This window comes from Dipodomys ordii, unplaced genomic scaffold (genome assembly GCF_000151885.1).
Source record: "Dipodomys ordii isolate 6190 unplaced genomic scaffold, Dord_2.0 Scaffold27, whole genome shotgun sequence".
NCBI lineage: Eukaryota > Metazoa > Chordata > Mammalia > Rodentia > Heteromyidae > Dipodomys > Dipodomys ordii.
The window spans coordinates 5,506,569-5,529,631 of record NW_012267243.1 but is presented as its reverse complement, the minus strand read 5'-3'; the positions used below and the strand labels follow the sequence as shown (position 1 = coordinate 5,529,631).

The 23,063-nt window shown below is 39.0% G+C and overlaps 1 protein-coding gene across 5 annotated transcripts in view; it reads right to left on the bottom strand.

Moving 5' to 3' along the window:
* Window positions 1-9,842: 9,842 nt before the first annotated feature.
* LOC105985238 (torsin-1A-interacting protein 2-like) overlaps window positions 9,843-23,063 on the bottom strand; it is a 30,616-nt gene continuing 17,395 nt past the window's right edge. For 3 of the 5 annotated variants that reach the window (XM_013015681.1, XM_013015680.1, XM_013015679.1), the window contains 4 exons: window positions 22,602-22,674; window positions 13,352-13,915; window positions 12,451-12,552; window positions 9,843-11,475 (listed from right to left, as the gene is read on the bottom strand). In XM_013015681.1, coding sequence (XP_012871135.1) covers window positions 10,709-11,475; window positions 12,451-12,552; window positions 13,352-13,915; window positions 22,602-22,605 — 1,437 coding nt within the window. In that variant the 5' untranslated portion in view covers window positions 22,606-22,674 and the 3' untranslated portion in view covers window positions 9,843-10,708. Of the gene's footprint in view, window positions 11,476-12,450; window positions 12,553-13,351; window positions 13,916-15,708; window positions 15,882-22,601; window positions 22,675-23,063 lie in introns of all 5 variants that reach the window. The other 2 variants (XM_013015678.1, XM_013015677.1) reach the window with 1 other exon arrangement.

Here is a 23,063-nt window from a genome sequence, read left to right as displayed (position 1 = left end):
GATCACTGAAAACAGCTACATGCCATTAGAAAAAAAGTTCAATTCCTAGCCAGGCAGAGGCACACACCTGCAATCCTAGCTACTCAGGAGGCTGAGGTTAGAGTATCTGGGTTCGAACCCAGCCCAAAAGACTATGGGACTCTATGTCTAATTAAGCAGAAAAATGCCAGACTGGCTCAAATAAGAATGCAAACCATGAGTGAACAAGTCAAACAAAAGTACAAGATCCCTAAGTTCAAGCCCCAATAATAGCACAAAAATAAAAGGCTTAAGATTCTGCAAATCTGTGAATAAATAAGTTCAGTAAGTATATTCTAACATATATAAGTATATACATACATACATGTGTGTCTGTACAAGAGACAGTTTTCGTAAGTTTATAAAGGATCATATTTTCTTTTTTCTCTCTGCTACTCTCTCCCCACCCCACCTCACCCCCAGTAAAAATAATTTTAATGAAAACATTGCAACATCTAGAAATAATTCTGTCCTGGGACAGGAATTATCATGGTATAGACTAGATGTATGTTGATAGTTTGTTGTTTTCTTCCTGGGTTACTGAAGTGAATGTGGAAACTGAGCTTCAAACATGCAGGCATTCTTGACACATTTTCCATAAAATGTCTTAATGTTGCTAGAAGGCAGCTTTGAGATGAGTCAGGCTGTAAAAGGTAGTCTCTGCTGGTTATCTTACCAGACGCCTCAAGCAAGCTACATTCCTCATCTCTCCCAGCCATATCTCTGCCTTGGAATAAACACCCTTAAGGCCCTCAAATGCTTTTAACTCTGTGTTTTTGAAACTGTAAGTCACAATCTATAGTTCTAAAATACATGGATTTCAATCCACATTACAAAGAAGCTATAGAGAATAAAGCAAACTATGAAAATAATTTGAACTTAAATTTTAGAATTAAAAAAATGAGAAAGGGCAGTTTAATGAATAATAAATGCTTCTATAACCACTACCCAAGTAAAGAAAAGAATGTTGCCAGCCGTTTCCTGTTTTTTTCTCTAACATTAGGAAATGTCTATTTCCTAATCTAATGAAAATTCCTAGTTATTTTTCCCCGTTGAGGATCTAACCCAAAGCCTAATATATGATAGGCAAGCATTCTACCAAGCATTACATCCCTACCTCTTACTCAGATTGTGGGGAGAGGGGAGACTGGGGAAGGAACCCAGGACCTTAAGTATGCTAAGCAAACACTATACTTTGAGACATGCCCCTACCCTTTTGTTTGTATTTCATTTTGAGATAGGAGGATCTCATTAACTTCCCCTGACCTGGCCTCAATCCTGTGATCTTCCTGCTACTACTTCCCAAGAAACTGTAATTACTGACATGTCTTACCATGCTTGGCTCTGATCATTTTTTTTTAAGAAAACTATTCTAAGTTATATTTAGACTTTACTTATACAGGCCGCTTCACTTGCTTTTATTTAAAAGAGTAATACTACTTGAGGCATAAAAATAATTCTTGAACTGTTAAAATAATGATGAACAGAATATAGAAGATGCTCTCATTTTCACTGGAGATGTAGATCAGGCATGAGAGCACTACAGTACTACTAGTTTTTAAAATTATATTGTTGTAGGACCTGGCTAACTTTTTTTTTTGCCAGTCCTGGGGCTTGAACTCAGGGCTTGGGCACTGTCCCTGCGCTTCTTTTGCTCAAGCTTAGCACTCTACCACTTGAGCCACAGCACCACTTCTGGCTTTTTCTGTTTATGTGGTACTAAGGAACTGAACCCAGGGCTTCATGCATGTTAGGCAAGCACTTTACCACTATGTCACATTCCTAGCCCCTGACTTTTTCTGAGATAAGATCTCTCAAGGAGTCCAGACTAGCCTTGAACTTGATCCTCTTGAGTGCTGGGATTATGGGCATGTACTATCAAATTCAGAACAGGCTGATTCTTCTTCAGTGGACTTAATAGTAGTAGATGAGTGAAAAATCTTTCCTGATTTTGTCACATAGTTGATTCTTACTTCCTTAAGTGACATATAAATTGAATTGCAGGATGTGGAGAATGAGCTTTGGGTATGAAACATGAGACTATACTTGCCATGTAATTGGAGAAAAATATCCACTAAAACCAAGATACTCTGATAGGCCTACTGAAACAACTAAAGGAAGTTAAAGTATAAACATAGAGAAGTTAAAACATAGAGATTTATCAAAAATTTCATGTCAGATGAATCAAGATGGCAGAGTAATGACAGGAATTAACCAAGCTCCCTCTGATCAAACAGAGGGACAGGGGCTCTAGCACAAAACTCCACTTCAAGAAACCACACCAAACAATCTAGAAATAATCAGAGTTTGGCCCCAACCAAGAAGACTTAAGCATGTACAAGAAGGAAAAACAAACACAGAGAAACTGACCATAAAATTCTTATCTCCAATTAACTACCAGAAAAACAGAAGTGGCGCTATGGCTCAAAGTGATAGAGCACTAGCCTTGAGCACAAAAGCTCAGGGACAGTGCCCAGGCCCTGAGTTCAAGCTCCACAACTGACCAAAAACAAAAAACTATAGACCAATCTCTGTGATGGACGTAGACACAAAGTTCTTCAATGGAAAACTAGCTAACAGAATTCAGCAACTATTAAAAAATTACATATCATGATCAAGTGGGTCATCCTAGAGATGCAAGACTGGTTTAATATACATAAATCAATAAACATAATGTATCACATTAACAGAACTGAAGACAGTACATGCTCATCTTATTAGATGCAGAAAAGCCTTTGACAAAATCCAACATCCATTCATGTTAAAAGCTCTGCAGAATTTAAGAATAGAAGGAGGCTGGGAAGATGGCTCAGTGGTAGAGCGTTTGCCTTGCATGCATGAGGCCCTGGGTTCGATTCCCCAGCACCACATAAGAAAAAAAAGCCGGAAGTGGCGCTATAGCTCAAGTGGTAGAGCGCTAGCCTTGAGCTGAAGAGCTGAGGGACAGCACCCAGGCCCAGAGTTCAGGCCCCACGACCGGACCCAAAAAAAAAAAAAGAATAGAAGGAACATACTTCAAAATAATAGAGGCTGTATATGACAGACCAACAGCCAACATCATACTGAACAGGAAAAAACTAAAACCATTTCCTCTAAAATCAGGAACAAGGCAAGGATGTCTACTCCCTCCACTCTTCTTCAATCAAGTTCTGAAACTCTAACCAGAGCAATAAGGCAAGAAAAAGACATAAAAGGGATTCACATAAGGAAAGAACTCAAGCTATCTTTATTTACAGGTGACATGATCTTATATCTAAAAGACCCAAAAGACTTCATCCCCAAGCTTCTAGAGCTGATCAATAACTTTGGCAAAGCAGCAATACATTAATTAACCTTCAAAATCAGTAGCCTTTCTGTATACCAACCATGTACAAGCAGAGAAGGAAATTAGGAAAGTAACTCCATTTGTAATAGCCTCAAAAAAATCTCTGAGAATAAATCTGGAAGCAAAAGACATTTATAGCAACAATTATAAAAATTTGAAAAAAGAAATCAAAGACAACATCAGGAATTGGAAAGACCTTCCATATTCATGGATAGAATTAATATTGTGAAAATGGCCATACTGCCAAAAATGATCTACAAATTTAATGTCATCCCCATCAAAATTCTGATGACATTCTTTACCAATAGAGAGAAAATCCAAAAAATTCATATATAGCAACAAAAGACCTCAAATAGCTAACACAATTCTAGGCAAAAAAAAAAAAAAAGTAATGCTGGTAATATCACAATCCCAGACCTCAAACCATACTACAGAGCTATAGTAACAAAAACAGCTTGATTTGGTATAAAAATAGACCTGAAGCTCAATGAAACAGACTAGAAGAACCAGAAATAAAACCATATACTTATAGTTATCTGATATTTGATAATGGAGCCAAAGATATACAGTGGGGGGGGGGGGGAAGATAGCCTCTTCAATTATTGGTGGGGAAATGGCATTCAGAAGCAAGAAACTAAAACTAGGTCCCTGTTTGTCATGCACTAATATCAACTCAAAGTGGACCAAAGACCTCAATGTCAAGGCCTGAAACTGAAATTACTGACTGCAAGAAGGAGAAACACTAGAACCCGTAGGCATAAGCAGAAATGTTTTGAAGAGTCCACCGGGCATTGGTGCCTCACACCTGTAATTCTAGCTACTCAGGAGGCTGAGATCTGAGGATTTCAGTTCAAAGCCAGCCCAGGCAGGAAAGTCCATGAGACTCTTATCTCCAATAAACCACCAGAAAACTGGAAATGGTATTGTGGTTCAAGTGGTAGAGTGTTCGCCTTGAGGGACAACATCCAGGCCCAGAGTTCAAGCCCTACAACCAACAACAAAAAAAGAATCCCAAGGGCACAGTGCAGAGGAGAAAGACTTGAGAAATGGGATATATTCAAATATAAAATTTCTCCACAGCAGAGGACATGGTTACTAAACTAGAAAGACAGCCAACAGATTACCCAAATAGGTAGGATTACAGGAGTGAGCCACTGATACAGGTTTTTCTTCTTAACCCGTTGGTTGGCCAGTACCTGGGGGAGGCTTGACCAGGCCTCAGAGGAACACCTAGCCTTCTCACTTTTCTCTGTCACCAATCACCCACATCTCCCACAATCTATAGCAGAGGGAACCCAGTCACAATAGGAGTGGGGGATGGGCAGAAGTCACCTCAGGGTTCCAGTGGACAAGTCAGTGCCGAACTGCCTAAGGCGTGGTGGCTGGACCACCTTGGACATAGGAGGTCATCTTCCCATCTGCATCTGAACATAAGACACAGGTATCTGAGCATGTGGAGGAGTAGAGGGTCCAGTACAGACCCCCTAGTGCAAGCCAGGGCTACATCCATCCAGCCCATCCCTATAGGAGCAGCCCAATGTTTTGCCTGGACTTGGAATTGTGCTACCCATTGGGAATTCCATCTGTGCTTCTAAAACCAACCAAGGAGTGCTCATCGGGGAGGATCTACACTCTGGTCAAATTATGTTGAAATTAGACCACAGGCCTTGCCCTCCTTACCAAGTCCTCCGAGCTCCTTCCCTAAACCAGAAGGCTCTAGATTGATCTAAAGATCCCCTTCCTCAAGGCCCCTCCAGCACCCTACCCTTCTCATGATCCTTCTCCCATCCTGCCCCACACCTGAGGCCCCAGGTGAGCAGTCAGGAACTGACAAGAAAGGGAAAAAAATTAAGAATTGAGGATTTTAAATAAGATGAAAGCTGTAATATCAAATATTACATTGGAGACACACACAAAGCTGGTAAGTTTTCTTCTGGGAGGAGATAGGAACTGACAAGGGGAGGGGAACAAGGCTTTTTCAATTCATGCTTTAGCTTATTTTGATTTTTGTAAGCTACATTTCAACAAGATGATTTTTCTAAGTCAACTTCTGCTAAATCCATGCCCAAGAATGAGGAGCCACGCTGGGAAGTCTCTCAGGGACGCACGTGGGAGTCTGTCCCATCTCTGAGGCTCTGGAGCCTGGAGCAGCCACCTGGGCACACTGAGTCTTAAGTTGCTGCCACCCTCTAACCTTTCAGCTCTGGAGCTGGACTTGGCTGCCATTGAGGCTTCTTCTTTGGGGCCTCCTCTGGAGGCCATTTGGGACCTTCCTCTAGAGAGGCCTGCGAAGAGGTGCCTCCCGGAGCAGAGCAGGGCAGGCCTGTGGACAGTGGAGAGGCCTGAAGAGGAGGAAGGGAAGAAAAGGAAAAGGCTTTCCTCTTTGGAGAGTTGGAGCTTTGGAGGTCTGAGGTTTGGAGGTTTGCAGACTAATTGGTGGTTTGCAGACCAACTAATAAAGGTTGGGGCTGCTTTTTGGAGGGTTGGAGGTTTGGTGGTCGAGGCTGCTCTTGGTTCTGGGGATCTAGCCCAGGACAAAGTATTGCAGGACCCCTTTCTGGTGTACATAGTGTAAATAAAATTTTTTGTCACCTTTAACTCTGCCTCCATGGATCGTCTTGCTCTTTAGAGGTCATAAGTCTTCCAACTGAGCTATCCTCCCACTGCCACGGGGGATACAGAGGAGGGGGAACATGGAGAAAGGCATGAGGAAATAAGGGATGCCCTAGTGCTTCTGCTCTTAATTCTGATTTGGCAATATTTGGAGACAAAGTCTACACACACACACTTCCAAAGTACAAGTTGACTAGTGTCCATACTTGGTACATCCCAAGACACCAGGTTAGAAGCAACTCTCAGTGCTGTGCTCATGATTTCTTCTATACTGGTGCCATGAAGGCCACCTGACCCTCACAAGGCTCTTCAGCTAACTGTTAAAGGCTGTTTCCTCTCCGACTACAAATGACCACATGTTTCTCTAAACTTGCTACTTTGGAAGCTTAAATCAAGAACCAGTCGGCTGAAAAAAATTAAGATTTATTTTTTATAATCAAAAAATTTGAATAAGGCACATTCAATATTCATACCAATCAGATGCACTAACAATCATGGTCATATGTCAAGAAGTTAGACATCAATACTGGCAAAGCCCACTCATTAAGTACATAAAGGCAAAATTCAGCAGGACTCAAAAATGAGTATTAGGAAGATGCAAATAAGTCTCATAAAATCTTGCTGGATTCTCATTCACATGCTGTATTTGTTATACCCTTACATCCATGTTCTTATTGTGTCCTATCTTTAAAATGTAACTCAAGCAAAGTGCTGGTGGCTCACATCTATACATCTATAATCCTAGCTACTCAGGAGACTGAGATCTGAGGATCATGGTTTGAAACCAACCCAGGCAGAAAATTGTGAGACTCTTACCTCCAATTAACCACCAAAAAGCTCGAAGTAGAGCTATGGCTCAAGTGGTTGAAGCAGTAGCCTTGAGCAAAAAAAGCTCAAGGACAGTAGTACCCAGGCCCTGACTTCAAGCGATAGAACACACACACACACACACACACACAATAAGTCAAACAAAAGCTGTACAGTGGCTAGAGTGTTCTGCTGGGCCACTAGCTGAGACAACAGACCAAAAGTGTTCTGAGCCTACCTAACTACCATAACTACCTAACTAGCATAACTACCTAACTACCATAAGCTTGGAGGCATTCAAATGAGATGTGTTACAATTACTTTACTGATTTAAAAAAAAAAACACCACACAAATAGCATTACTACATTTAGTGATATGAAATCTCTGGAACTTTTCTGCCAAACCCTGGAAACAAATCAGAAAAACCTAAAATTTGACCCTAAGAGGGGTCAGGAGGAAATCCAAATCCAAAAACATTTTCTGATTCCCCTACTTGCTCCTAAAATTCCAGCATTGTTGAAGAATTGATATACATTGATATTTTATGTAATGGAAGTTGGGCTGTGATAATAACTAAATGGTGAATTTTAAGTATTATGAATGCTATCATGTGCCCACAAATAATTTTTCAGTGTCAAAAAGCATCACAATAAAAATGAAAGAGGAACTGATAAACAAGTTTGAAAGCTTGACAAATGTAAAATAACAAATGATGGTTTAGAAATTAACTTAAAAGAGTACATTAGATAATAGGTTTTCATTATTTGTCCTTTTTTTTTCTGGTCAGTCATGGGGATTGAATTCTGTTCCTGGACGCTGTCCCTCAGCTCTTCAGCTCAAGGCGAGTGCTCTACCACTTGAGCCACAGTGCCACTTCTAGTTTTCTGGTGGTTAATTGGAATTAAGAGTCTCAGGGACTTTCCTGCCCAGGCTGGCTTTGAACCGAGATCCTCAGAACTCAGCCTCCAGAGTAGCTAGGATTACAGACATGAGCCACCAGCGCTTGACTATTTGTACATTTTTAAAGTTTTATGTTTTAAAAATAATCATTTTCAGGGGCTGGGAAGGTGGCTCAGTGGTAGAGCGTTTGCCTTGCATGCCAGAGGCCCTAGGTTCGATTCCTCAGCACCACATAAGCAAAAAGCCGGAAGTGGCGCTGTGGCTCAAGTGGTAGAGCACTAGCCTTGAGCTGAAATGCTGAGGGACAGCGCCCAGGCCCAGAGTTCAGGCCCCACGACCAGACCCAAAAAAAAAAAATCATTTTCAGCCAGGTGTGACTGTATGACTCTTAATTACAACACCAAGAGGCTGAGTCAGAAGGATAGTGAGTTTGAAGCTGTCTGTACTACATAACAAGGCCTTATCTCAAAAAAAAAAAAGAAAAGAAAAACAAAGTATTTTATTCATGAGAAGACAGCGCTAATACATTGTCTCTTCTTAAAATGATTTCTGGAATAGTGGACAGAAGGGCTGGGGGCGTAGGTCAGTGGCAAGTAGCACTTGCCTAACATGTGCAAAAGCTCTGAGTTCAGTTCCCAACACCATAAAAAACAGCAGGCCAAAAACTGAAAACATTCTCAGTGGGCTACACTTACACTTAACAAAGCCAAAATAGCAAATGAGAAAAAAAAAAAAAAAGCTTTAAACCTTATTTTTCTAAATTATAGAGAGAAGATGATGAAAAACCTTTTTCAAATGAATGAAAAAACAATTATCTATGTTTCAACTACAATCTGAGTCACTGATAGAGACCAAGTGTTTGTATTTTAGACTGGTTCCTTTGTAGGTCTGAGGTAGCACAGGCCTGTAGGCTAACGTAACAGTTCTACGAGGCACCATTGGTTTTATGTGATGAAATGCTACCATCTATGATCTAAAAGTACAGGGGGAAAAATCAAATGTAGCATATACATTTTTCTTCATTTTCCTCTGATTTTATATTGGACTGACACATTAATTCACCATGCTTTAGGCTTGTGTGCAGTCTTTTCTCAAATAGATTCCTTCAAAATCATAAATGTACAGTGTTGTTTTAGCATGCAACTATACTCAACTGAGCACAATAAAGGCCTCACTAAAAATAAATTTGTTTTTCTGAGGCAGATATTTTTCAAACAGGTGTTTGAAAAATATCTTCCCTGTGCCTGATTTTTTAAACTTTTATTGTTTTTGCCTATACTGGGGTTTGAACAAAGGTCTGAAGCTCTTGCCTGGCTTTTTTGCTCATAACTAGTGTTAAACCATTTGAGCTGCACCTCCATTTCCAGCTTTTGACTTTGCCTGGATTGGCTTCAAACCTCAATCCTCAAATCTCAACTTCCTGAGTAGCTAGGAGTATAGGTTCACAATCCCAGGCTTCTGTGATCTTTTTAAGTATCTTCAATCCTTATACTTTCTTAGTGTTTCCTAAAATCCTTCCAGACTTTAATTATATGACTTAACTATATATGCATCCATGCTCTCATAGAAGAGGCAAAAACCTAGTTTAAAACATTCTAAGACTGAAAAAAAAAACATTCTAAGACTTGACAATAGTCCATATAATAGAACAGATCCTTGTTAGGTCATGATTTTACTGGAGTTCTGCTTTCAGAGCTCAAATGCTAATCAATAGATACTGTTTCCAATCTCTCTTACAATCATGGACTATTACAATCATGGATATTGGCCATTAAAACCTCAGAAAATGGACGGTTTCTGTTTCATCTTACTAACTATAAGATTTCTTGCATTTCTCTAATTCTTAACCTTGATTCTTGGGTGTCAAGAAATGATCTACATTACATAGTGTTCCATCACAGCATAACCAATAAGCTATTCGGTAAAGTTATGCCAATGTGTCCTTATAAAAGCTATTATTAAATTATTATGAAAATCTTGTCTAAAATGACATTCAAACTTTCATCTTAAACAATTATAAATTCCATCTCAAGAAGACAGATTAACAGAAATGAACAAAACCACCACACAATGCTCACAAATGCTAGCTTATATATTCTGCTGTTCATTTGCAGGCCTTAATCTTTCTATAAAATAAACTTATATTTCATCTCCCTGTTCACAAGTTTTAGTATCTTTTTTTGCTGATTTCCTATCTCTAAGATATTTTTTCACCTAATCAATGGTTTCAAACTTAGTCATTATTAGTGAAACTCTCTGTTCCCATGAAATCTTAGAGAATCCCAATATAAACACTGAAAAGCGGACTCCTCTGATACACAGGGGAGAGAGGATGGTAAGGAGTTTGAAAATCTTTGCTTTAAATAATCAAGAAAGCTGAAGTAAAGATCCAGACCACTGGGATTTCTTCTTTTCCAATCATTACAATTTCTCCGTGATTCCAATATTTAAGAACTTTTTTGGGTATAACTGTTTTTACCTCATGTCACTAATGAAATAAAAGCATATAGTGCCTTACATACAGCAAGTATCTAGCTAAGGTTCTACTGTGTTGAATTTTCTATACTAAAAAGTGCAAATTAGTATAACGTATAATCCCACAATTACAGGTTATAAAATATTCAATATATGCTAGATAAATTTCCTAAAAATTATCATAGCTTTCTAACTAATTTAGTTCAAGTCCAAATGTTATTCAAAAGGCTCTTGAGAATGACATATAAGAAAACAAAAATCATTCTCTAGAAGTATAGCTCCTTGTGCAATGATTATGCTATTGTGTTTTGGGATTTTAAAATTTTTTTCCTCAGTGTTAAATACCATTGCTATGTTCTAAATGATCTGCTTGAAAAGGCAAAGAAAAGGTTACATCCACGTTTGGTCTCATTGAAGATTTTGATAGAAAAATGACAGCTTCTTTTCCAAAGTAAGCTCACAAGTACCTATTCCCCTCATTTATCAACCTCCTGCCACAGAAATGGAAGACCTTTTAAGTGGCTTTTTCAAAATCCGAGGTTTTCTTTCTTCTGGGACCAGCCTTGTGCTTAGCTTTCTAGAAGGCACCCATGTTCTTCTATGTTCTTCACAGGCTGGACGGGCAGCACCAGGTGTGAAATACGGCTCCACAGCCCACTCAATTTGTCTGAGTCCATGTGGTTGAAGGAGCTGGGAGTGGCAGAGTTGGTAAATTTGGCCCAAAGTAAATCCCTCACTTTTTCTTCCGTTTCCCTTGGGCCTACATTTGCCTCTAATGTGTCCTCCTCCAGAAGCACAGTGAGGACAAGGGCCACATCTTTAAAGGCAGCATTCTCATGATCACAGTACTTGTAGAAGATCAAAGTGGAGCCTGCAGGAAGGGACTCAAAGTGGTGTACCACAGCAGCCTTCTGGCCATTCTCAAATCCATGGCTCAGCTCCAAGTCAACGAACAGTTTGACGGTGTCACTGTCTTGCAAGGCTCTCTCAGCCCCATCAATCATAATGGCAGAGCCTTTCTGGGAAGAGGTATAGGCATCAGCAACATGGTGGCTTAGGCACTTCAGGGTCTCTCTTCCCTCTCGAGCTGCTGTAAATATGATGGTTGCTGGCTCCGAGGGGTTTGAAGCATTGAGGTGCTTCTGGAGGAACTTACGTCCTCGCTGCCATAGGAAGGAACTCTGGCCTGGAAATTTATCCTTCAATTGGCCAAACTGAGCCAGGAAGGCTTCTAACGCTGGATTTTGGGGCACTTGTTGGGCTGGAGAAGAATAGTAGCTATTAACAACAGAAATTAGCACAAATGCCCCAATGATGCAGCCAAAAAATATGGGACCTGTCAAAGAACCAAAAATTGAGAGAGAACATGAGTCAGAAACAAAGTCTCTGGTAAACTGAAATGAAGTAGGTTGTGTAGCTAGGCTTTATTGAAAGTGTTAAGTTCCTTTGGCCTTAATAGATTACTTTCACTTTTAAAGTTTAACAAAAATACTTAAAAAAATAAATCTCTTCTCCAATTTTTTGAAGAGATTATGTATCTTTGTTAAAAGGGAAAAGGTAAGTTTATGTATTTTTTGTTGTAACTAGTAATGTGCTTTGTAAGTGAGCTACTGGGATTTCTTTATACTTCCTCAAAGTACTTACTGCTGTAGCAGACCATTTTTTAGGAGCTAAACTTTAAAAGGAACTGGTCAAGGTGATACATTAGCTCTCAGTATTTGGGAGGCTGAGGGAGGAGGATTGCAAGTTTGGGCTATATAGCAAGATACTGTCTCAAAATAAAAACAAAAATAATCTAAAAAAAAAACAAGACAAGCTCATGCCTGTAATCCTAGCTACTTAGGACGCTGAGATCTTGGGATCGTGGTTTGAAGCTAGCTCAGGCAGAAAAGCTCATGAAACTCATCTCCAGTTAACCAGCAAAAAACTAGAAGTGAAGGTATGGTTTGAGTGGTACAGCGTGAGCCTTGAATGAAAAAGTCCAGTGAGATTACAAGGCTCTGAGTTCAATCATCAACACACACACACACACACACAGGCACACACAAGGCTCTGAGTTCAATCCTCAACACACACACACACACACACACACCATACAAATGAAAACTTAAAAATGGCACTTGAAAAGTTAGTGACAACTTACTGAAAAGGCACTTTCAGTTTCTTGTTTATGAAAAGTTCTACTGTTAAACACTTAAAAGTGTATTGCTTTATATCTTAAATATATTAACACAATGTTAAAAGTGTTTTATTTTCTATAGGCACATCCACTGAGGATTTACACATGCAGTAAAACCAGGTCTGTTCTCACCATAGTTACATGAACTCTTTTTATCAGTTTTTCTTATGGAATCCTCTGTAATCTTCTGATTTTCTTCTGCTGTATGTATTTCTTCTTCCTGACTTCCAATCTCTGGGGGGGTAGGGGAGAAGAATAATACTATTTTTAAGCAATACATTATAAGAGCATACCCTTTACCAAATTATGTGACTGAGAGGATTTCTACACTTTGGAAAATATTCTTACTGTACTTTCTTATAATAGTAGGATTAAATCTAGGGCCTCCTATATACTAAGCAAGCTATATCCTCAGCTTAAACTTCATTTTTAAAAAGAAGTAGGCCTGGAACAATGGTGAAATTCTAACCACAGATAATGGTTCATACAATAACACTGATTCAACTCATTCATTCAATAAATATTCATAAAGTTGTTTCTATGTCCCAGTTGCTAATGACAAACAAATGAAACATTTCTTATACATCAGTCACTGAATTGTAGTAAAATATCAATTACTAGCCCTTTCTAAGTTTACTAATACAGCATCATGTATTTTATACTTCTTTGTACTGTCAAATAGGAATTTCCAATTGAGCTCGTCAAGGTACTTATAAAATATAAATCCGCATACATAACCAGAAGGTAAGAAATGTAGAGACCTTGGCTATCACCTCCCCAAAGCCAATTCTTTTTGTCATGCTGCATAAACATTACATTTACTCTACAAGTGTTTTAAAATGCAGTTTATGTAGAAGCAACTTAATATAATAGAATAAGCTAGTGTAGGAAATTGGAAACCTTATTCCAGTATCTAATTGCTTTGGATGTCAGTGAACAAGGCCAAATGCCTTACTTCATGAAAGATAAACCAAAGTTCTTAAAGGAGGCCCTGGACTTAGGCAATACAAAAGAGTAACTACTATTCTCTCACCTGACACAGGCAGTCGCCTCCTTAGTAAATCCTGGCTTTCTGGTCCTGTACTGAAATGTACAAGACTCTGGCCCCCCAAGGCACCTGCAGGTGGCTCCTGAGAAGCTCTGTTTCCGCCACTTGCCCCCACAGGCAGGTCTGCAGAGCTGCCTCTTGAGTGCGCATCCACTCTTCCTATCTCTTCTCCTGGAGAATGGCTAGGATCTAGATCCAAGTGTTCTTCACTCAGACTTTTTGAAGGAAGGTGATCCTCTTGTTCTCCATCTTGAAAACTTGGGTTGTTCTCATGCTCTGTTTTATCTTCTGGATGTTCCCTAAAATTGGTTTCATCTGGGCTTGCTGATTTATCACCTGTCTCTGTGCCAGTCCTGGGGCTTGAACTTGGGGCCTGAGCACTTGCTAAGCTTTCTTCCTCAAAGGCTTTTAAATCCTCTACTTCTTGGAAGTCTTCATTAAGACTAGAGACAGGTTGTTGAGTCTCATCTTCAATATTACTTGATGTGACTGTAATCTCTGGTGCCTGAGAATTTATTGATGAATCATTTTCAAAATCCTTTTGCGAGTCTAGTGGGATAAAAATGTACACTTTATTTTTAAAATATTCCCTTTAAGTTTTTGTATTTTAACAAAGTCCCTTGATTAATGATATTTAAAAAGATTAGTGGTTTACAAGGTACTCTTTCTCAGCATTACTTTCCTTTAATCCCACTAAAGCTGACTAAAATAAATAAACTTATCATGTCAATAAATCTAATAACTAATAACAATGTAAAACAACTCTAAATGATAAAACTAACTTTAGGTATGTTAAATATACCTTCTTTAAGCCAAGAAAGGTGGCACAGCAGAGGCTAAAACAGGAGTATTGAAAGTTCAAAGCCAGTCTGAGCTAAAATACAAGGCTAAGTGTGGTGACATCCGTCTGTATTTCAACACTCCAGAGGCCAAAGCAGGAAAGGAGATTGAGGCTAGCTTTGACTACTTAAAAAGTATTCTAGGTCAGCCTGGGCTACAAACAAAAATGTGTGTATAAAATTTATATAAATATATGCCCTCTGTACTCTCTCATTTCTGTCTTATATCATTTAATTAAAGCAACTTATAAACATCCTGTAATTTTAGCCATAAACACCTAAATCTTTAAAATATAAGGATTTTTTTTGTTTACAAACATAATGACAATACCTTTATCAAACCTGACAGATTAAAAGTAATTTCTTTTTTTTTTTTTTTTTTTGATCATGGGGCCTAAACTCTGGGCCTGGGTGCTATCCCTCAGCTCTTCTGCTCAAAGCTAGCACTCTACCACTTGAGCCATAGCACCACTTCCAGCTTTTTCTGCTTATGTGGTTCTGAGGAATCAAACCCAGGGCCTCATGCATGCAAGGCAAACACTCTACCACTGAGCCACCTTCCCAGCCTGAAAAATAATTTCTTAGTATCATCAAACATTTGGTGATTATCTAAAACATTTACTTCTTTTTTTTTTCCAGTACTGAAGATTGAACCCCAGGGCCTTGGGCATACTAGGCAAGTACTCTACCACTGAAACTAGTAAATATTTCTTTGGAGATTAGTTTATTTTAAACCAAAGGAATAATGAAATATAATAATTATCACTGTCACTTCAAATAAGAGTCTCATGGACTTTCTGGCCTGAAATCTCAGTTTTCTGAGAAGCTTGGATTACAGGCATGAGCCACCAACTCCCGGCAAGAAACCTACTCTTAAAAGACACATTAACCAAATACAATATGCAGACCACAATGTTACATGCAGTTTTGAATAAGGTAATCTCTAAAGAAATAGGTATAAGTCTGGGAATGTTTCCTGGTGATGAGAGCATTTGTCTAGCATCCACAAGGCCCTGGGTCTGAATCCTACCCCGTGGAATGGAGTGGGAGGGTGGGGGGAGCAGGGAGAAGCGGAAAGAAAGAATTTATAAGACAATCAGGAAAATGTACATGCCAAGTAGTCAATGATACTAAAGTACCACTCACTTTATCTTTTGGGGGTGGGGTGGTTTGCTAGTACTGGGGCTTATTGCTCTTAACTGGTGGTCTACCACTGGATCCATATCTCCACTGCCAAGTTTTTGCTAGTTAATTGGGGATAAGAGTCTCACAGAGTTTTCTGCCCAGGCTGGATCAGAACCTCAATCTTCAGATCTCAGCCTCCTGAGTAGAAAAATTATAGGAGAAAGCCACTGGTATCTGGCTCACCTTTATGTTTTAGAGATATATTCCAGTATTTATGGCTAATTTCACAATTTCAGTTTTAGTCATAAGAGATGTTCTCTCTGAAGGCAATGTTAGCTTCTTAAAGCACAAATTCAGTGCTTTACAAACTAGTCTTACCCTCTGGAGTGTCCCTAAGTCCACTGTCAGCCATGTTTCTGTCTCTTCAGGGTTTGGCCACACTTTTCTAGTGTCTAGTTTTCTTTGTGAAGATGTCTTATTTTTTTCTTCTGCCAAGTTCCAATGTAGTCATGCTTCCCATGGACCCAGGAAAAATGGCATACACACAGGGACTAAAATAAAATGCAAAAAAAATTAATGACTTTTCTATTCAAGGGCAAAATACCAATTTCAGCTTTACTGATTAAATCTAAGTGTGAGTAGTACTTCCTCTCTGAAACTTTCTAAGAAAAATTGTTTCCTGGTTCAAACAGCATCCAACAGTGCAAGTTCTAGACCACTGAAAGAAAAGCTTCAGACTAACACATAATTGGAAGAGTGGAAAAGGTTGAGATCAAGTGACCAGACATTGACATCGTTTTGAGTTGAAATAAAAACTACTGAAGCAATCACTGCAGATTTCCTTTATGCCCTCAATTTCTCACCTTGTTTTCTCTTAGTTTGCCTACCAGCTGCTTTTACTCATTGACAACCATGCCACAGATGCTACCTACAAAGATTATACGTGTGTGCTGTGCGCGACGCACGCACGTGTGCACACATGCCCACATATGCTGATAGAAGGGGCTTGAACTCAAGGCCTGGGTTTGTTCCCTTAGCTCTTTCACTCAGGGATGGTGCCCTACCACTTAAACCATAACTCCATTTCAGCTTTTTGCTGGTTAACTGGAGATAAGAGTCTCACATGCTTCTTTTTGTCCAGGCTGACTTCAACTTCGATCTTTAGATCTCCAGATTTCAGTCTCCCAAGCAGCTATGATTACAAGTGTGAGCCGAAAGCGCCAGCTAAAATGTTACATTTTTTTTTATGGCTTATTTGAGTGGCTTATCAACTAGCCTTTTTTTCTTAATATATATTTTTTTATTGTAAAGATATTGTACAGAGGGGTTACAGTTACATGCACAAGGTAATGCACAAGTATTGTTATAGCCTCCTTTATTTTTCCCCTACCATCCCTTTTCTCCCCATCTCCCCAACTCCTCTCTCCTCCCTCCCACCACCCCCAAAGTTGTTCAACTAGCCTTTTTTGTGTTTTTTTCATGGCACTCATAAAAATCTTCAAATTAAAAATTTAATCAAAATGTTTAATTCCAAATATCTAGCCACGGGGCCCAGGAAAAACTGTATTTTAAAAACACATGAAAATGAAAAAATGTATAAAGAGTGCTGCAGTATAAACTGGAAGGGAAAGGAGGTTAATGTCAGGCCCTTCTTTCTACTGGTGTAAACACAAAACATGGCTCTGGTTTGAAGGGTTCCTTTTCATTTATCTTCTTCAGGCTCCTAAGTTTGGGCTTTTTTTACTCTCCAGTGCTGAGAATGGACCCAAGGCCTTGGGTTTGCTAAGAAACTGAACTAGATCCCCAACCTTCAGCTTTTTTTTTTTTATTGTGATCATATGTTACAAGGAGAGACTCTCTTCTATCCTAATACATGACAGAAAATAAAATGTTTTTAGTCTCTTCTGGTTCTTTTCTCAATTACTGACCGCTAAAACCAAGAAAACGAGTCAAGCTTCTAATATACTAGTGAAACAAATTTAGAAAGATGCCATTCACAGTGAGTATAAGGTATCTAGTAACAGAAAATAAGAAGAATCCAGTGATAAATCAGATAAACAGATTTGCAATTGGTTTGGAGAGAGGTGAGTTTTGTAGTCTAGTGTATAAATTATACTTCACACATAAAAAATATTGCTCTGAAGAAGCTCAAATCAGAGAGCTGAAATCAGCTGCCAAAAACTGAAATCAAGTATAATGACTCCAACAGACCAGGTACTTGCTTACCATACCTTCACATCTTCCCAGAATTCTAAAACGTATGCCTTCAGGGAAGAAGGAATGTGTCCCCATGTCAGCCTCAGCTGACTGCCCTCTTCCCACCTGGCCCTGCTCCTCCTGTCCCCTCCCTACCTCATCCACTAGTGTGGCCTACACTGACATCATTATACTTAGCTTCTCCTCAGGCCACTTCTGAGAACAGTCCTATAATGGAAAAAAGTTTACAAATCCTGTTCTTTCATAGAAATAATACATACAAAGTGAGGTTTTAAAGGCTCCCCAAATAAATATCTTCCTAGTACATCTAAACACATTGTCAGCAAGGCCCCAAGTGCCTTTTGGAGGATGGCTGGATACTTTCTCCACTCTGTAACCCAACAGTGTGGCCCCTTTATCTTTCACTTCAGGCCTCTTTTTGACGACTTGTAGGTCAAAAGGCCTTAATAGTCTGGGAAGGTGGCTCAGTGGTAGAGTGCTTGCCTTGCATGCATGAGGCCCTGGGTTTGATTCCTCAGCACCACATAAGCAGAAAAAGCCAGAAGTGGCACTGTGGCTCAAGTGGTAGAGCTTTTGCCTTGAGTTGAAGAGCTGAGGGACAGTGCCCAAGCTCTGAGTTCAGGCCCCATGACCAAAAGTAAATAAATAAGTCCTTATAAATAACAAAAAAATATATCCTACACCTAAACAGAATCAAAACCACTGGTACCATATTTTATCCAAATAAAGTAATAAATTCAATGCAATCTCAAAATATTTTTTAACTACTACTAGTTTAGAATGGACTGAATAAATTGATCTTAAAATTCACAAATAGCAAGAACAGTTCTGCCAATTCTGAAAAAGGAGAGAGTGGTTATCACTATAGATAATAATATTTATCACAAACATTATAATGAAAAACAATAGGGCACTCAAGAATAGACAAGCAGAATACACAGAATACTGTCAAGAAATACATATGTATATTTGTGAGGGAAACTGGCTAAGACAAAGATTTTTAAAAAATGGATTAATGTATAGTTTACAAACAATTGTGAAGTCAAAGAAAGATTCCTCTTCCCACCTCACAGATACATCAAAAAAAAGGCAATTCCGGATTAAAGAAATAGCTATAAATATGTTTACAACCTCAAGGTTTAAAAAAAACACAAACCAGGAAAATACACAAAGCAGGAAAGAAATTGTGACAAGTTTGATCATATTACAAATTTTTTTTAATTTTTACACAAGACATCAAAGTTAACACATTAAGTCACTTACTAGTGAAATATGTGCTCTCATACTACCAATACGGCAGTAACATCCAGAATGAATGAATGAAAAAAATATATATATATATATATTCCCAGAAACTAGTAAAAGACAAATATGCTATAAGAGTTGGCAAAAGACATGAACAGAATTCAAGTAAGAGTAAATCTAACAGCATAATGAGAACATATACAGTCAAGAAAATATAGAAATAAATTAATGAAATACTATTTCCCAATCAACAGGCAAAAAGATAAAAGTCAGATAACACTAAGTGTTGATAAGGACTAAGAAATACAGAAAACTCTTCAACCTGTGAGCAGTGAAGTGTTATTACATACTCAGAGAGCAAGATGGAAAGTACAGTGAAGACATACATTTTACATATCAGCAATCGCTTTTAGATATATACTCAAGAAACTTGTCTAAGGATATCTGCTGCATTATTTAAAAATGAGAAAAAAATAGAAAATCTAACCATTTATTAATAAAATGGGCTAAAATTATGGCACGTCCTCATAGTGTGTTATTAATATACAGCATTTCAAATGAATGAACTAAATTTTAAGACATTGTATAACACTACAGCATTTATACAAAAATTTAAGAAGCATAAAATAAGAAGCCGGTGGCTCACACCTGTAATCCTAGCTACTCAGGAGGCTGAGATCTAAGGATGATGGTTCAAAGGCAGCCTGGGCAGGAAAAATCTGTGAGACTCTTATCTCCAATAAATCACCAGAAAACTGGAAGTGGTGCTGTGGCTCAAGTGGTACAGTGCTCGCCTTGAGCTGAAAAGCTGTGGGACAGTGCCCAGGCCCAGAGTTCAAGCCCAATGACCTACTATTACTACTACTACTACTACTAATAATAATAATAATTATAATAAAATAAGAAGAATGATTTAAATAAAAACAATCCTGAACAAGTGGCTAAAAATTAAGTTGATACATGCCACAATATGGAGAAATAAGCCAAAGATGCCAACATTAAGAGTATGTCAGGGCTCAGGTATAACGCAGTGGTAGAGTGTCTGCCTAGCACACATGAGGCCTTGAGCTCAATGAGCATTACAAACAGACAAATGATACAATCTACAGTGGTAAAAAACAGATGAGAGTTTCTGAAGAAGGATTCTAGACTGGAAAGTTTTGGGGAAATGAAAGTGTTGCCAAGTCTTTACATTTATTTTATTACATTTTTCTTAATAAACTGTATTGTAAGCAGCATTGAATGCTTTAAAATGTAACATGTAAAAATGTAACAACAATGCAATCAAAGAGAATCAGTAAAGGAACTATCACAGATGTCAGATGTCTGTTTCTGCAAATTCTTAATAAATATCCTTCTTGCTATATCAACTATATATCTTCATTTAGTCCCTTTGTGACCCATCACCTCTGTGCATAACTGAAATGGCATTTCCTTCCAGCTGTGAGATACCTGGAGGTTCTTGACATATCCTCTCCAAAAGTCACATGGCTGTTATCTGAGAGATCTGAAGGCCACTGTTTCAGAGACATGACAATCTTTTGAGCAGTGTTGGGAAATGTGTTTGTTGGGAATGTCATAACAAAAATGAGGCACAGTTGAGAATGCTGATTCATACCTGTAATCTTAGCTACTCAGAGGACACTGATTGGGAGTAAAAAATAAGAACCCATCTCAATCAATAAACAAGGTGTGGTTGTACACTCCTACTCACTCAGGAAACTTTAGATAGGAGGATCCCTATCCAGGCTGACAACAGGGCACAATAAGGTCCTACTTGAGCTTTAGTGAAATCAAAAAAGGGGCAGAAGGGTGGGGAGGGGAGGGGGTAGGGTAGAGGGCAGGTGCTGGTGGCTCACATCGAGATACTCAGGAGGCTGAGATCTGAGGTTCACAGTTCAAAGCCAGCCCTGGTAGGGAAGTCTGTGAGATTCTTACCTCCAATTAACCACCAGAAAACTGGAAGTGGCACTGTAGCTCAAGTGGTAGAGCACCAGCCTTGAGCAGAAAAGCTCAAGGAGAGTACCCAGGTCCTGAGTTCAAGCCCATGACCTACAAAAAAAGGGCTGGGGATTTGGTTCAAGTGTCAGAGCTGCCTAGCAAATATAAGGCCCCACATTCAAACCCCAGTACTAAAAAACAAAACAAAACAAACCAAAAAAAGGCACAGTCTCATCTTGGTCAAAACAGGGGCTGAGAATGTGGCTTAGTGGTAGAGTGCTTGCCTCGAATGCATGAAGCCCTGGGTTCAATTCCTCAGTACCACATAAACAGAAAAAGAAGCCAGAAGTGGTGCTAGCCTTGAGCAAAAGAAGTTCAGGGGCAGTGCTCAGGCCCTGAGTTCAAGCCCCAGGACTGGCAAAAAACAAAAACAACAAAACAAAACAAAACAGGTTATTGTTGACTTGCTGTAGCTTTAGGAAAAACCAATCTATAAGCATAGATTTTTTTTTTTTTTTTTTGTCAGTCGTAGGGCCTGAACTCTGGGCCTGGGCACTATCCCTCAGCTCTTCAGTTCAAGGCTAGCACTCTACCACTTGAGCCACAGCACCACTTCTGGCTTTTTGCTTTTTGTTTATGTGGTGCTGAGGAATCAAACCCAAGGCCTCATGCATGCAAGGCAAGCGCTCTACCACTGAGCCACCTCCCCAGCCCTATAAGCATAGATTTTTGATGGTATCTTTTGCAGCAGAGACTGATCTATGGGTTTCATATGGCACAAGACATTTGCTTTTTGTGGGTTCCTCATAAGTCCAATTATGAAATGTTTGTCAGTGTTCCGTAAGTGAAGATAATTCATTTTTCTATCTACATAAAATTTTACCACCTCATCTCCACTTCCTTGTAACCCTTGAATCAGTATCAGAACTTGACTGTTGCCTATATTCCCCTCAGGGCATGGGCCAGGTTGAAACTATTAAGATCCATTCTCCATGACAGGCAGAGGGAAGCCTTGCTTAATTGTGATTTCCTGGAATTTCTCTACAGAGGAACCCTGATTTTCTTCCCTACTTTCTCTGCAAATGTGGCTGCCTTATTTGTTTGAGACTGGGTCTCCAACTAGCCCACACTAGCCAAAAACTCAAAATCCTCCTGCCTCAGTTTCCTGAGTGGTAGAATTACTAGCAACTACCACCATACTAAGCCAGTTTGTATTCTTTTAAGATATACTTTTCCTGTTTGATCTTATGGTATAATGAAGGTATACCAAATGACCAAATGACTGAAGACACACAACCAAGTTTAGAAGATTCTAACATAAAAACTAAGTTCCATAGTGTAACTAAAAATTGTTATCTATCATATACTTAAATTTGAAGCTATTTGTTCTGAAAGTATTTATTTTTTAATTTGCATATATATGGTAAATATATATATAATTGGAAACAGTACACATCAGCTTTGATTTACTTTTTGCTTCTTGCAGGAACAAGAGTGAGTTTTAACTACATATGTAAAATTCCTTCATATATATGTATTTTGTGCCAGTAGTGAGGCTTGAACTCAGGGCATCTTGCTTGTTTGGGTTTTTCATTCAAGGCTAGCATTCTACCACTTGAATCACATCTCCTAAAATTTCTTAAACAAAAAAAGGAACCCAGGTAAATGTAACAAAATATTAATGTATTTTTGTATCTAGGTACACAGGCATTTATTCTTTGTACTTTTCTCTGATGTAATTAGTGATTTTTTTCAATGATGCCACAAAATTAAGCTTCATATACCGCCTCCTACATATTTTATCATAAGCAATTGAAAAGAGAAAGAACACAAAGAAAAATTGGGTCAGATAGAACAAGAGAACTTACCCATTTTCCACTTCAGCCTGAAAACCTCTGATTGGCCAAGGGGACCAGGGATAAGAAGGAAGCGGATGGAGACCTGAGGGAGACATGGGAAGAAGGGAAGGGTAAGTATCAGGGAACAATAGTATTTAAACTTTTTTTTTCCCCACCAGTCCTGGGGCTTGAACTCAGGGCCTGGGCACTGTCCCTGAGCTTCTTTTACTAAAGGCTAGCACTCTACCACTTGAGCCACACCACCACTTCTGGCTTCTTTTTCTGTTTATGTGGTACTGAGGAATTGAACCCAGGGCTTCATGCATGCCAGGCAAGCACTACCACTAAGCCACATTTCCAGCCCCTTAAAGTTTTGGCCTGAACTCTGGGCCTAGGTGCTGTCCCTCAGCTCTTCAGCTCAAGGCTAGCGCTCTACCACTTGAGCCACAGCGCCACTTCTGGCTTTTTTCTTTTTGCTTATGTGGTGCTGAG